Source organism: Neopsephotus bourkii, unplaced genomic scaffold (assembly GCF_033783945.1).
Source record: "Neopsephotus bourkii isolate Nb327-2 ecotype Australia unplaced genomic scaffold, CSIRO-AGI_Nbou_v1 NB_234, whole genome shotgun sequence".
Taxonomy (NCBI): Eukaryota; Metazoa; Chordata; class Aves; order Psittaciformes; family Psittacidae; genus Neopsephotus; species Neopsephotus bourkii.
Genome location: NW_026900744.1, coordinates 5,614,571 through 5,628,365, shown reverse-complemented (window position 1 = coordinate 5,628,365; position 13,795 = coordinate 5,614,571). Strand labels below are relative to the sequence as shown.

Sequence of the window (13,795 nt, the reverse complement as noted above, 5' to 3'; positions counted from 1 at the left end):
GCAGAGGGTACCCTTCACTGCCATGCTGCAGGTCACAGCAAACACCGCTGGCCTGACCCAGGTCCAGGGGACCTGTCCCAGCCCCATACCTGGCCACTGCTGTGGCCCTATCTCTGCCAGCTCTTAGGTGCATCCAAGTTACACAGGGTGCTGACGCACTGGCACAGGCTACCCAGAGAAGCTGTGGCTGCCCCATCCCTGGCAGTGTTCAAGGCAAAGTTGGACAGGGTTTGAGCTACCTGCTCTAGTGGAAGGTATCCCTGCCCGTGGCAGGGGGCTGGAACTGGATGAGCTTTAAGGTCCCTTCCAACCCAAACTGTCCTGTGATTCTCTAAGTGGAAGGCCCAAAAGAGCTCAGATGCCCAGGGCTATGAATGACCCTAGGGTCCCTCCCATCGCATGCAGGCTGGGTCCCCCTAGTACGGCAAGGCACTCACCCACTTCGGTAGCGCACGTCACCAGCCACCTCACCATCTCCCGCCGCCGCCAGTTGAGGGTGGACAGGGTCATGCGCATCACCTGCAAGGCAAATTCGGGGTGACTGGCTGCCCCCCAGGGCACCCAACACAGTGGTGCTCCCCAAAGACCCCTCTGTCCCACCTGGCTCCCCTGTGCTGACTCGCCTCCACCCAAACTGCATCAGGCACAGGGGCCTCCCAGGGCTGAGCTCCCCTGCTCAGGGAGGAGTTTACTCCTTCCACAGCAGACACCCTGCTTGGTGGAAGACCATCACCAGCGCCACTGCCAAAGCACACGGGGCAGAAGGGCCACCAGCATTCCCAGTGCCACCCCATACCTGGAGTCCCAGCTCCAGCGCCACGTTGAGCAGCGTTGTGTCCGAGTTGCTGTCGGCTGGCGTGGCGATCTTGAAAGCATCCTGAGCCAGCTTGAAGATCAGGGAGGAGGAGTGGATGTTCTTCTGGATGGCCTCCAGCACTGTGCGTAGGCGCAGCATGTCCCCTGGGTGCAGGCAAGAACAATCAGATGGGCTCAGCCTCCCCCCAAGCTCCATCTCCCGAGTGGTTAAACAGCCCCTTCAGCCCCTCTGGACACCCATGCAGAGGGATGCACAGGGATGCTGGATCAGGCCCTGCAGTCCAACAGCAAAATGAAGTGTCCTCCCTGGGAGGTGACACATCTTACAGCACCCATCCTCGCTCAAGAACATCCTCTCACAGAGAGAACAAACAAGCCTGAGTGATCCCAGACATATCCTGGAGCATTAGCAGACATTTCCAGGCACCTGGATGTCCTACCCTGGGTTCAAGTTTGACAGCTGTAAAGCACACTCTTCCCAACAAAGGAGGGGTTTGGGGAGATGCCCAGTGCTGAATGGCTGCAGAAAGGTCATTCTTCATTTAGAAACAGTAAGAAGAAGAAGAAAAGCTGCTTCCTGTACACATACTGTCTTGATCAGGAAGTCCCTTCCCTCTGCAAAGCTATCAAAGGTTGGGCCAGGGCCACCCAGGTACACTGTGACTTGGTCCTGGATGTCCCAGGTCAGATACACAGCTCTCACAACTGAGAGAGGCTGAGATACCCCCAAAAAAGGGGGTTCTTGGCACAACACCCAGCGATGCTGTGGGTCTCCTGTCACTGGAAGCCATGGGTGCTATAAGGGTATGTGATGGCATTGGGAAATGGGCAGGATCTTGGAAGAGGGACCTGTCAAGGCACGTTAGTATCATGATGCTGTATCTGGCCTGGGAAATCCTCCTGTCAGACCCTGTGGGACATAGAGTGCGAAAAGGGACCTTTGGCATGGCTGCAGGCCAGAGATACTGACAAGTCATATTAGGTCTCTCTGCTTTGTTCCAGGTTCATGTTTCTGCTCTCATAGTCCTAAATTAAGCAGATGAACCTTACACAAAGAAAACCAAGTAACACACAACAGTCTGAAGGACCCAGTGCTGCACCTGGGTACACAGAGACATTGGGTGACAAACAGCTAAAGGTATCTCCTGCCACCCACAGCAGCCACTTGCGTCCCTAAAACAGTTTGTGGGGGCATAGGCAAGAGAGGCCTTGAGGACACAGGGACATGCCGTGGTGGATGACACCTGGAGAAGGGGATGGTGGGAAAAACAGACACAATCCAACAGCCCTACATCCCTGGCATTAAAACCTTGTTTCCCATTAGGCACTGGATGGGTAGAAGAAACTAAAGGATAAACCAGGTACAAGCTCTCCATCAGGACATCAGCCCTGGAAAAGCAGCAAAGAGGAAGAAGATACCAAGGCAGTGAGGCTGGATGTTTAATGAAAGCCTGTGCTTGCCTTTATCACTGTGCCTGGGCAGTGACCAAAGAGGCCTGAGAGACCAGTGAGGAGGTGTTTTATGAGTCCCCTGTGGCTGGGACCAAGGTGTCCCACCCAGCACAGCTGGCCCCATCTCCAGCCCTGCTGAAAGCCACACATGGTTTGGTGCACAGGGAGGCATTCTCCCTCTTACAACCTGTGTAAGATCATTACTACAGGGTAGAAAGAGACAAAGCAGAGGTAAAAGGATAAGCAGCTTCAAACTAAACCATGGCATGAACCTCCAGCATGGCTGGCAGGACTACCTGACCTGGCAGCTGATCATGCTGTAGGACAGGCATGGTCCACCATCACCCAGGATCCGCAGCACTGTGGTTGGCATCCCTGCAGGGTTGCCTACACCTCTGCAGAGCCTCCTGTCCTGCCCTGCCAGAATATGAGCCTTGGGGCCCTTTGGGACAAGAGCCCTGGAGATCCCAGACTCTGGTGCGCTGCTCTGAGGCCAGCTTATTGTGCTCTACGTGGGACAGTACCAGGGGCACTGAGCTGGACTCTGCCAGTACTCGAGGGATCAGAAGCAGGAGCTCCCTCTTCACTCCAGGAAAATCCCTTTGATGCCCTTGTGCAGTATTGTCCCATCACCCCTACCCCAGGTTCATGTTCAGATTCAAGGTCCCCACCAACCTTTGGCTGCTGTGAGCATGGTGGAGGCCAGCTCGCACTGCTGCGACTCCAGGTGCCCCAGGGTGAACCAGCGTGGGTACCTGCTGGGCACCACCGAGACCAAGTGATGGGGGTGAGTCACATCGCCGGATGGGGCTGTGGTCTCCAGCACGGGCAACCTGAAGGGCAAACAGGAGAAGGCAACATCAGACCCCAGCTTAGCCCTCTTCTCCCCAAGGAGCTGGTGAGGTGAGGCAGGGGCTGCCTGCAGCAACGCCTTTGAAAGCATCCCGCTGCTGTGCATGTGTGGGGCTCCCGAGGCTGCGTGCTCAACACATGGGCATTGGGATCAATCTCAGGCTGACTTGAAAGGAAGAGAATGATCCGTGAAGTGATTTATAAACTTGTAAGGAAAAGCACAAGCCCTAAAAAAAAAACCAACCAGAAAGCAAATTCCCTCCTCCCTCCCTGCTCCTTTCATGTCCGAGTGCCCAGCAGAGCCCCTGCCTTTATCATCTGGTTCTTCTTAAAATGCCCGGTTATGATCAGAAGCAGCAGCAGATTTCCCCAGGGCCTCTGCAGACGGGTTAGGTTACCTGCTCTTGCAGGGGATATCCAAAAGCCTGGAAAACCCGGGGGAGAAGGAAGCCGAAGGAAGGGGAGCAAGAGTCTCACATCGCCGGCCACGGTGACAAAACCATGTTGGATCTTAAAGCCCTGAATTGGTGCTGGTGTCACTAACGTGATGGCCAGCCAAGGTGCGCAGGAGGGCATTTGTTCCCTTGGACATGGAGGGCATCCAGCCATCTCTGCTGCCCTTGAGTGCAGGCTTGGGGTACCCATGGGGCAGCAGAAGCCCAACCTTCCCAGCCCAGGTCAGAGACACCCCGACAGAGAGAGTGCTGGATGTGAGCACGGCACAGGCTCTAACAGATGACAAGGGAACAATGTGCACCCCATGGACACTCGGTCCTGCTCCTGTCTGATGGCCCCAGACACAGCAGAGCCCCTTGGCTACTTGTTAGGTCTGGTTGTCCTCCTGAGCAGCTCTTCCCAGGACAGGGGCATTTCCAAATTTCCCTAAGTCTTAGGGAGAGATGGCCCATTTTGCCAAGGAAATGTCACAAGAAAGATGATGCTCTGAGCTGAACTTCTAATGGTGTTGGAGGGAGAGGACAGCTCTGGGGTTGATTGTCCTTCAAAAGCATTGACTCATTTGGGACGTTCCAGCCTGTTCTAGACCCATCCATCCCCTGCCAAAAAACTGCAGTCCACAGGCTGATGTCTGAGGTGTGTCACACACCTGGAAAGGATATGGGGCAGCTCCTGGCATTGGCTGTGTCCCCAAGCCCAGAAATGATGCTGGGCTTTAATGGAGAAGAGAGTGTGACTGTGCACTGTGCCTGGCTCTGCGACATCCTGGAGCCAGGGGCAAATCATTGCCTGTCTGTCCTGGGATAACAGCCTGTGTGCCTGGGACCTGCCCAGCAGAGGATGGAGCAGCCTGGGGCAAGGGGCTGGCCAGAGGGCTGGACCAGCAGACCCATGCAAATCCCTATGGATTGGGCTTGAACACCCAAATGGAGATCAGGAGTCTCTTTGCATTGCTGCTGTGCCCAGGTGGATGGCAAGCCCCAAGCCTTCCTATACTCCATCCCTGCTCTACAATTGCAAAGCATCCTGGATTCCCATCAGAGCATAGGAGAGAGGCAAAAAGGGGGGCAGAGATAGAATCAAACATGCACCAACCTCATGGCCCGCAAAGCCAGCTTGTACGCCAGGTCTGCATCGTGGGGCAGCAGGGCAGAGAACAGGTATTTGGCAAAGGTGTGCATGGGGACGCTCTCACGGTGGATGACTTCTCCCAGGCCGCTGAAGGGACCACCTAGGCAGAAGCAGAGCCCATCAGCCATAACTAGCACAGCAGGATCTGCATTTGGGGTTTGCACCATTCCAAAGCTTTGAGGATCTGCTCAGCAGCTCCTTGGTGTGTTACTCAAGCTGGATCCAGGGCAAAGAGCTGCTCTTTTATTTTCTAAAGACCTTTTCAGGTCAAAATCCCTCAGAAACCAAGGCCCTGTGCTTAGCACCCCTCTCCATAGCGCCTCTGAGGTGGTATCACTCCAGGGATGTCAGCAAACCCTTGCTTTGCCAGAAGATGGGGCAGAGCAACCATCCTACAGACTCAGCGCCTCACCTACAGAAGCCAGGATTGGGTCAGCCAGGTATAAACCTTGGAAAGGGCACCCTGGAGGTGTTACCAATACTCAGTTAAGACACAGAAGCCATCGGGATGGACCAAGCCCCCACCTTCCAGCAGCAAGATGCACTGCTTCCGCAGGGTCTGCACCAGCACTGGGTCCAGCTCCAGGTCCTGCAGCCGGGCAATGATCTGCTCCTCATTGCGGCACACCTTGTCCTGGGCGTAGAGACCTTCAGGCATCACTCTCTGCTGACCCATCCCCATCAGGGCCACCTCTAAGGCCAGGGACAGGTAGGACTCGCCACTGTCCTGGCTGCTGGTCGCAACGGGCACATGTTGATACACTGGTGGTTTGGAGTCCCCGGCATCTGGAAGAGGGGAAAGAGATGCAGCAGGGTTAGAGAGAAAACCCTCTCAACTTCAGAAGCAAAGACCCACACCTCTCTGCTGCCTGCCTTCAGTCATCCATGATGGATAAAAGCTCCCTGTGGGAGACGTGGGCTTCCCCCTCCTTCCTGCTCTCACTACGAGATGCAGAAGACCTGAGATGTGCAACAGGATCTGACACCGGAGCCTTCCCATGGGCCAGCTCTGCTAAGCTGCTCTCCTGCTCTGCTTTGGCTACAAACCCTCAGGGCCACTAACTCCTGCTCTCTGCACTGCAGCTCTTGTCCTCACTGCTCCTGCAAAGGCACAGAGAGGGGGGATTCAGAGCCCAGGAGCCCTGAGCCCCAGTCCTAGCCCAGAGTCTGCCCCAAAGGCTCAGTTCAGCAGCAGCCACCAGGAAGGAGCCAGGAGGAGCGCTTGGTACCTGAAATTTCAAGGCAGTTTTCCTCTTCTAATCTACAAGCTTCAGTCAGGGTGAGAAAGAGGCAACCGATGGGGTTCAGAGGGTGGCCTACCCAGCCCTCCAAGTTAGTGATGGTTGTCGCTCCTCGCTGCAGCAGCTCTGCAAAACATGGAACAGGAAGACTGTAAGAGTGAGGAATTTAAAGACAGGTTCTGCACCCACAGGAGTCTCTGAGACCAGAGCTGCCTTTTCTTACCCCATACCCTGGACTTAGGGACCTCCAGGGCCAACTCTGGCATGGTAGTTCACAAAGGCAAGAAGCAGCCAACATGCACACTGCCAGACATCAGAAAGAGCAGGCACCCAACAATAAAACATGCTCCTAAGGCCCCTTAAGGTGCAATGGCTTGTTCTCTGTTCCAGGAGGACATAAGGGACTGCAGAGACCCAAGATGGAGTTTATAAAGTCAGACTTATGGACTCTTTCACAATGGTATCCTGAGTGCTTTGGAAACACAAGCAGAAGTCTCTCTGGAGATGACAAAGACTCCCAGTGAGTCTCAAAGGCTCCATCCTTTGATGATCTCAAGCTGGCAAGGTTCAGGAGTCACTGATCACCAGCACCACTGCAGTAACTGACCCCAGCTCCCTGCCAACTGCAATTGCAATAGGAGAAACACTGGGCTTGCCTCCTGGAACAATTTATTCAGCAAATGCAAGGTGGAGGCAGCATACCCAGCCAGTTACTGCAGCTCTGCAGGCAACCAACTCCTCTTTAATGCAGGCATCACTTGCCTGTGCAATCGCTATAGCGAACAAGTCACAGGGACAGTGGGAATATGAACATCCCTGCTCCAGCAGCCTGAAGACAGCACATGGGCCCCTCTGTCCCTAGCATGTGGGTACCAACGTGTTTGGCTCAAGCAACCAGATACATCAGTTTGCCTTTCTAGGGTGTGAGTAATGCCATACAGCAGTGCCCAACCTCAACCTCTGCTGCTCTGGATGGGGCAGCACTTCTCTCTGAGGTGGAGAAGACATTTTCAACCAGCTGAGACGCTCCAGCCAGACCTTGTGAGACACATCTCCCAGAGCTCCACTCATACCTTTCTTCTGGTGCTTATATATCTCCAGCTGCCTTTGCTGCTGCAGTCGCAGGGTGTTGATTATGGCAACAGTTAGTCGGAGAGCTTCTCTGGGGTAGCCATGGGAGCGCAGGGCATCCACCCGAGCGCAGGCGGTTGGGACGTGTTCTGCAAGGCAAGGACAAACACAGGGGCATGGCTGAGCCACGGGAGCACAGAAATTCATAGAATGGTACTGATCAGGGGTGAAAACCTGACAGCATCAGGCTTCAGGGCATTTTCTTCTTCTGATCTTCCCCAAGCCCCTGCTACACTCCTGCTCCTTGACTTGTATTCATCCCTTTCTCCTTCCTCCTGGCAGGGATACCTACCAGGAATACTAACAGGACTCCTACCATGTTCAACCCACAGCAGCTACGTCAGTGCCTAAATCCCCACCTCCACAAACCTTATCTAATGGAAGCCTTTCCAACACACTATTGCTGCAATATGATGGCTCTGAACTGAGGTTGTGACAACCCTGCCGCTCGTTTCTCCTAAAATCCACATGGCTTATGGTGATTTCTCTCACTGCTGTGCACCCAAACACTTCCTGGCATCCCAGCTCTCACGGCACAGGTGATGGCTGTGCATCCAGCCCTGCACTGGGGGGCACTGGCAGATTGGAGGTGATGTTTTGAACTGCTTCCTTAACACCTCCATGGGGCACGCTCTGCAGACACCCCGTCTCTTCTGCAGCCCTCCTACCTGGTGTTTTATTATTAGGAACAGTGGCATGAACCCCCCCCAAAGGCTCAAATTGCTTAGGAATTCATCTGCTCCTGCTGCTCGCTGCTCACCTGAAATCTCAAGCAACTGTGAGGAGGATTATGACTGAGTGAGAAATTAGCAGGAGCAGATGACATGACATGCTGCATAACAAGCAGTGAAAATCCCATTTTCCTGCAAAACGTCCTAGCAAGGGTGGGGGTTAGGGAGCGGGGGAAGGCAAACATGAAGATCTAAAATTATGGTAAAGGGATGATTTCTATTCCTGGAAGAACTCAGAAAGCTCTGGAAATGCAGACAACCACCCCCACAAATGGGGTTTCCACATCCCAAAGGTCACCCGCAAGAAATACACGAGGAAGAGGTTTCAGAGCAGACACATCTGTAAAAGAGCTTCTTGTTGCTCCCTCTATTCATTTGCTAAACGGATGGAATATTCAGCTTCTCACTGAATTCATCACTGAAGCTGCTGACGAATCACACTCCTCTCCCAGCACCGAGTCCCTGAAGGGGTGCCAAGAAAGCCAGAGCCTAAAATCCCAAAATCCCAGCAAATACATCAGAAAAATAACACGCACCAACCAACTGGGCCAAAGGGCTCACCAGAACCCAGATTATGCTAGGGACAGGGCAGCTGGGGCCTCCACATCCCTGCTAGATGGAGTCCATGGAAGCACTAACCTACCACTGCTACCTATGGCTGTGCAGGGAGGAAACCTGCTGCCCGCAGCTACATAAAACTCTTCCCAGAGCTAAGTGTCTTCTGCTCCAGCTAAGCTAGCAGTGGTGCTACCAGCAGCCTTCACATGTGTCCTTTGTAACTTATCTCCTGGCTTTACCAGCAACTTAGAGCCAGCTGCTGCAGAAACCACATCTCTGGATGACTTTAAATACTTGCTCCCCTTTTGGCTGGGTGATGGCAGACCCTGGGTGCTGGAGCAGATGACAGTGCAGGGATGGGTTCTGAGTAGCCCCATGTCCATATATTCACCTCTTGGGCTGTAGGGATGAGGCATCCAACCTTATAGAGGTCTGGGGGCCTGCATTTCCCATTGTGGGGTCAGTCTGAGGGCTGACAGCTACACCAAGCACTCACAAGCCCTTCATCTCACTTGTTCTCATCCCAGCCATGTAGCTGTTGAGGGTCTGCAGATCTACCCAGGGTCATGACTTTGCAGTAGAGAAGTTGTGTGGCTTGAGGTACATGGACTAAAGGTCTACAACACAGGAGGGTACTGGGCTTAACTGGTCCAGGGTGCCTTAAACTCATACAAGGCTTAATTGTACTCTCTGCTAATTGTCTTTGAGGGGAAACTAAAGAGAGAATGAGAGCAGGGAAGAAAAAATCCAGAGGATACAGCTGTGCCCTCCAGACAACTTTCAAGGACTTAATTGTTCAGTCCTGCTGCACTGGAAACAGTGAGAGCTTGCATGGGGACAGCTAATATTGGGAGGATGAAAGAGAACACGATGAACCTGGTCCAAGCTGCCCAAGGGGAACCCAGACTGTAAAGATGTGGGACTTGCTGTGAGGACTGTGGCTGGGGTGTGGGAAAGCATCCAGTTCTTCTGCTTGCCCTATACTCAGGCTAAGGGCTAGGGATGTCATTTCAATCTAGGATGCAGAAGCTTGCAAAGAGCCAGGGTACCAAAGCTTTTTTGGTGCTTTGGGTGGCTCTTCTCCACTATCATCTACCCATCCAGGCCATGCAAGGTTTGGATGCTCACCCAGCCACAGGGGCTGCCCCTGGGAGTTGAAGAGTAGGCTCTCGCCCTCCCGCTGGTAGGAGGGGGACACGTAGAAGTCGCTGCTGATGATGCGCTGTAAGTGGCTGTCCTGCCAGTGTAGGTCGCAGCCCTCAATCGCCCGCGTGAACACGGTTCGTCTGGGCCTGGCCAACGAGTCTGCAAAGAGAAAAGCAATCAGTGCCTCGGTGGGGCAGGGGCAGCCTGTTCCTTCCTCCAGACATGACCCCCAAGTGTCTTTACAATGAGAACAAAGCCCCTCCGGCTCCCACCCCAGACACTCCGAGCTGAGCACAGGGGCTCTGGCTCCTGCGCTCCGACAGATTGCCTTTAGATATCTCTGCTGCCCATCCCATCTGATGGAGACTGCTGTCTCCTTAGACAGCACTGCAAAGTAACTTGCTAGAATAGCTGCCTAGATCAGAGAGGTGCGAAAAGAGGCAGGACTGCCCATCTGTTTGCTTTCCAATGATAATCCCCAGCCACATATGAGGCTGACACCCTGAAATGGGGTAGTGCCTTCCCACCCCTGTGACACTCAGTGCCAAGAGTCAGGACTGGGCTTCCTCAGCGTTACTGCCTTGCATCACTCTTCTGCTCCAGCACAGTCTCCCAGCTTCACTGAACCACGGAGACCCAGATCAGGTTTGATGGGGCTTTAGGCAACCTGGTCTAGTGGAAGGCGTCCCTGCCTATGGCAGGGGGTTGGAACTGGATGAGCTTTAAGGTCCCTTCCAACCCAAACCAGTCTGGGATTCCATGAAGCCATGAAGGGAACTACATGAGTGTGTCTCATCTGTCTCCTGGCAATGGGGGGAACCATCACCTTCTAGCAACCTCTGCGGGCTGTGTGAGAGGGCGGGAAGGGAGGAGGTATCGTCTGAAAGCCCACTGCTGCTCTGCAGCAGATGTCTGCTCCTCTGCAGAGCTGCTCTGTAACTTCACTGATGTTTTTGAAGCTATCAAATGCTGGACAAGCATTTCACACTGTCCAGACAGATCAGACAAGTGGTCTGTCAGGAGGAAAAGGCCTGTCTGGGGCAATCCTGCTATTGCTCCAGCCACATCAGATCATGAAAGCCAAACACAGCCAGCAGGCTGCAAAACTGGAAGCCCTAAAGGAGGTGCAATGATGAATGTTAGGTCCTGAAACCTAAGACAGGCCAAGTTAAAAGCATTCAAGAGTGAAAAACAAAAGGCACTGCTCAAAGCTGATCCAGGGAAGCTGGATAAACACACTAAGGAAACGATGGCAACAAGCAATTAGGCTGAATGCTGCAGGCATCCCAAGGTGGAGAGAAATCAACCAGGTGCTGCTATGTAGAGAACCAAGCCTGCTCCCTTTACCAGGAAGGATTTCAGGAATCAGCTGTTCTCCTTCAGCAATAAAAGAGGTTGGCAGCAATCTGCAGCAGTATTTGCATACACACAAACATTAACCCCGGAACACCTCCAGGATCCATCCTGCTCTCAGTCTCTTGCTTGGAGACACAAGAGCGTAGGGACACAGGGATGTCCTCGGCCCATGGCTTGGAAACTCCCTGCTTGTCTAAATAAAGTGACCTGCTCAGTCCCAGCAACCTGCCCCAAATGCCACAGCGAATCCTTGGTGGAGCTGGGAACACCAGGGGGGAGTCCCAGGACATGGAGCAAGGCCAGGTTTAATTTAAGCTGTTCCCAAAGGATGCGCACAGGGAGGCACACAGGGACATGCGGTCCTGGCTGTGGCTGGGGGGGGTTGGCAGGATGGCCACCTCCCTGAACCCCTGCTGTAGGGGGTAATCCCACCCAGGAGAGTGAAGTTTCCTTCATGGCATGGCTGCCATCCTCTCCTGTTCCCACTGTTGCCACACATAACACACCAGGGAGTAATTCCAGCACAGCAGACGGAGGTACGGTAAGAGCAGTCATTTTCAATTAATTTCCTCTCTTCCTGTCGTGTAAAGTGGACAAGTGGTTAAATTTAAAGGGATCAAATGCTTTGTCAGAGGTTGAGGAAATATTTTGGCATGAAGGAACAACCCCATAACTCCATTGCTTCGTTTGAGCTCTGCACATGAACTGCATTTAACATTCCTGGCTAACAGCTTATCTACCACCTGAATCACAGCCCATAAGCAAGGCTCAAGGGCTGAGGAAGGGGCTGTGCATCATCTCCAACTCTTCACTCCCACATTACAGCCAGGGCTTCCAAGCTCAGCTCCCCTCTAACTCAAGCAGATTTAGATTGGATGTAAGGAGGAAATTCTTTCCTGTTAGGGTGGTGAGGCACTGGAATGGGTTGTCCAGGGAGGTTGTGAATGCTCCATCCCTGGTGGTGTTCAAGGCCAGGTTGGATGAGGTCTTGGGTGATATGGTTTAGAGCGAGGTGTCCCTGCCCATGGCAGGGGGGTTGGAACTGGAGGATCTTAAGGTCCTTTCCAACCCTAACTATTCTATGATTCTATAAGCAGCGCAGGTTTTCTGTAGAACTGCATACCCAAACCAGACCATAGGGGTCTAAACTCCCCCAGAGTCAAATTGCTTTAAAATGGCCTCTAGTTTGATGCTCAAAATAGAGGCAACTTCACCAAGTTGCAGCAAAGACCCAAACATTTCCAAGAAACGTTTTTCATCCCCATGACTCCCGCACACATCACCCCAAGTGAACTGAGGTCTCTTGACTTTGGGGTGAGCTGTGACCCAGACCTAACCCCTGCTTGCACTTCCACTCCCAGCCCGGACTCACCTTGGCTGTGCCCAGAGCTCTGCGTGAGCGCGTTGGTGATGTTGGGAAGCTCGTTACCGTAATTGCCATCTTCCAGGGGACACACATCCATCTCGCCCCACTTGCGCAGCTGCCGGAGCCAGCAGGACTTCTCTTCCAGCTTGCAGTGCGGGTTTAACACCACGCACACCCACAGGGCCCCTACACAAAGCCAAGGAATCAAGGAGGTGCCACCACGGAACCCACGGGGCAAAGCTCTTCTGCTGCCCCGAGAGCCCGCAAGGTTTTGTTGGTGTTCGTAAACTCATTTCAGCACAATGCACGGACCCAGGAGGGGGATTTACACAGCTCTTAAATACAGTAAAACTCCTCCGTAATGAAGCTAAATTATAATCTCCTGAGATGGGGGACAGTGGGGAGGAGGGAAGGAGAGAGCGGCTGTGTATGAATTTGTGAGTGCTTCTGTCTGCCAGGACAAATCTAGTGTTTGAACTACACATCAAAGCATGCTTAAAAACACTCTGGCAAGCTGCAGAGTCTCTATCTCCAAAGACTAACCTGATTTTGATCCTACCCACGTTCCAAGTGCTTTAGAGCCCGCTCCGAATGCTATTTCATCTGCCATTGTTCTTCAGGCCATTTGCATTCAACTATTTAAAAAGGAGATTTGGTGTATTTTCTTCCCTTTCTTTTTTTTTTTCTTCCTTTCCTTTTTCTTTTTTTAATCCCAAATAACCCCCAGAGCCTGCAGAGGAACCTGGAACTTGGCTTGATGTCATGCAGGCAAGAACCCTCCGAGGCGTGAGCCCTTCAATCTCGCAAGCGGAGGTGCCCATCAGCAGGACACCCATGCTGACACCCCTGTCATGAGACCTCACAGGCCTGATGATGCTGTCTGCTGCATGACAGGCAAACCCAGCCCCAAGGTCATCTGTCGTCATCAAGATCCAACTCATCCTTTCACAAGACAGGGCTGACGCTGGTGCTGCGAGCTGAGCCTTGCTGACTCTCCCGGGTCACCCACTGCTCTGAAAAGGGCTGCGACAACCTAAATAAGTACAAAATCAGGAACTGCCCTTTAGCTAATGGTGTTTCTGCCCAGACCTCCCTGCAAGGCTGCCAGCATACAGCATATCCCCTCCCTTGTGCCTGCCCTGTGGGGTGGGATAGCTGCACAATGGCCCCAGGGATCCCCCTGGGCTGAGCAGCCTGTGCTGCTCCTCTCTCTGCCCACACTGGAGCCTGCCACACACACAGGACAGCCAAGCCTGCCACAGAAATGCCCTCTCCTGCTTCACCTCCATAGGCCCAGCAGAGACCTGGAGCATCTTCCTCCTCCCCACCCAGCCAGCTGCTCTCCCCCACCTCTCCATCACTCCCAGAGCCAATGTTCCCATCCCAAAATGACAGCCAGCAGCAGGACAACATGACCCGATATGGCTCTGCTGCTGGCGATGGGATCCTTCCACGTGCCCAAACCACCTCCCTCGCTCACTGTTTTGTGAGGCAGCTCCCAGCTGCACAGCCATGAGTTGAGCCAAACAGCTCCAAGAGAGGCTGCAGCTCTGACACAG

General features: G+C 53.5%; 2 protein-coding genes across 2 annotated transcripts in view; one reads left to right on the top strand and one right to left on the bottom strand.

Annotated features, from left to right (window-relative positions):
• The window catches only part of AKR1A1 (aldo-keto reductase family 1 member A1), a 455,840-nt gene that overhangs the window by 162,044 nt on the left and 280,001 nt on the right, over positions 1-13,795 (top strand). The window lies entirely within an intron of this gene.
• Positions 1-13,795, bottom strand: part of ZSWIM5 (zinc finger SWIM-type containing 5) — a 99,379-nt gene that overhangs the window by 2,611 nt on the left and 82,973 nt on the right. The window contains exons 5-13 of the mRNA XM_061344945.1: positions 12,243-12,422; positions 9,497-9,673; positions 7,022-7,168; positions 5,937-6,074; positions 5,233-5,493; positions 4,672-4,807; positions 2,944-3,101; positions 797-960; positions 438-519 (exon numbers count right to left, since the gene is read on the bottom strand). Coding sequence (XP_061200929.1) covers positions 438-519; positions 797-960; positions 2,944-3,101; positions 4,672-4,807; positions 5,233-5,493; positions 5,937-6,074; positions 7,022-7,168; positions 9,497-9,673; positions 12,243-12,422 — 1,443 coding nt within the window. The remainder of the gene's footprint in view (positions 1-437; positions 520-796; positions 961-2,943; positions 3,102-4,671; positions 4,808-5,232; positions 5,494-5,936; positions 6,075-7,021; positions 7,169-9,496; positions 9,674-12,242; positions 12,423-13,795) is intronic.